Source organism: Aptenodytes forsteri, unplaced genomic scaffold (assembly GCF_000699145.1).
Source record: "Aptenodytes forsteri isolate BGI_AS27 unplaced genomic scaffold, ASM69914v1 Scaffold102, whole genome shotgun sequence".
Classification (NCBI taxonomy): Eukaryota; Metazoa; Chordata; class Aves; order Sphenisciformes; family Spheniscidae; genus Aptenodytes; species Aptenodytes forsteri.
In genome coordinates this window covers 191,978-193,484 of record NW_008795771.1, presented here as the reverse complement: position 1 = coordinate 193,484, position 1,507 = coordinate 191,978, and the positions used below count along the sequence as shown (strand labels likewise).

Here is a 1,507-nt window from a genome sequence, read left to right as displayed (position 1 = left end):
ACCGTCGCTGATGGGCTCAGCCTTGGCCAGCAGCGGGTCCATCTTGGAGCCAGTTGGCATTGGCTCTATCGGACATCGGGGAAGCTTCTAGCAGCTTCCCACAGAAGACATCCCTGTAGCCCCCCCGCTACCAAAACCTTGCCATGCAAACCCAATACAGTACCATGATTGGAAAATGGAATACATGTAGGGAAAAGCTTGGGAATTACAGTTTGTGTTTTAAAACAGGAAAAGGCTGACTGTAAGAGGATGCCTGGTGCTGCTTTTATGAGTTTGACTCATGGCTTGAGTTTTTCTGTATGGGTGATGTGTTAATGCTTCTCTTGACATGTTTATTAGCTTACACTCTCTAGTGCCATAAAACAAAATGTTGGTGTTTTAAATAAGGGCCTGCCTCTTTCTGTTGGCACTGGAATGCATTTGGATTTTTATAAAGTACTCTAAATACTGCTCAATATTTTATCAGTTTCTTCTTCACCTCTTGTTTATTTAGTTTCAGTGTTTGGGGTGTTTTTGTCCTAACCTTGTTTTTTTATTCACTCACTGTAGAGCTGATAAAGCAGATGATGAGGACGATGAAGATCTAACTGTGAATAAGACATGGGTCCTTGCACCAAAGATTCATGGTGGGGATGTAACTCACATACTGGACTCCTTACTTCAAGGATATGACAATAAACTTCGGCCAGATATTGGGGGTAAGCCCTTAAAATAATTCAGTAAATAGAAGATGTGAACCAGAGATGGCCTGCATTTCATCAAAGATGGCAAAAAATCCACTTAATGCAATGTTTAAAACTTAATATAGCAAGCTAAATATAACAGCAATAAAATGCAATGGTTTTCTGGAACTCCTTACTTCAAGGATATGACAATAAACTTCGGCCAGATATTGGGGGTAAGCCCTTAAAATAATTCAGTAAATAGAAGATGTGAACCAGAGATGGCCTGCATTTCATCAAAGATGGCAAAAAATCCACTTAATGCAATGTTTAAAACTTAATATAGCAAGCTAAATATAACAGCAATAAAATGCAATGGTTTTCTGGAACTGGTAAAAATAATGTTCAATGCAAGAGTAGAATTTTTATGTTCTATTTATAATCTCTTTTTCCTATGTAAAGTATTGCTTTTTTGGGACAGTGGGCAATCTACAATAAATCATTAAAAAGCAATTGTATTTTGCTTTGTTTAACTAAGATCTTCTGACAGAAAGAATTGTAGATATAACCCAGCCATGGTTATTTAAAAATTTGATCTTGAGTCTGTAGGACTTTATTAAAGAATTATTCCTAGATATTTTTACTCTTACTGTAGAAAATGCATTGTAAGTGTGTATTTTGAGGAAACTTAACTCAGTCCAGCTCCCTTCTTCCCTTAGCTCAGATTTTGAAAAAGAATCTTTTCATAAGAATCTAAAAATATAACTTAGAATCATAGAATCATAGAATCATTAAGGTTGGAAAAGACCTCTAAGATCATTGAGTCCAACCATCAACCCAACACC

At 36.6% G+C, this 1,507-nt stretch overlaps 1 protein-coding gene across 1 annotated transcript in view; it reads left to right on the top strand.

The window, feature by feature from the left end:
- GABRG1 (gamma-aminobutyric acid type A receptor gamma1 subunit) overlaps nucleotides 1-1,507 on the top strand; it is a 47,103-nt gene that overhangs the window by 4,288 nt on the left and 41,308 nt on the right. Inside the window, exon 2 of the mRNA XM_009283592.1 lies at nucleotides 552-698. Coding sequence (XP_009281867.1) covers nucleotides 552-698 — 147 coding nt within the window. The remainder of the gene's footprint in view (nucleotides 1-551; nucleotides 699-1,507) is intronic.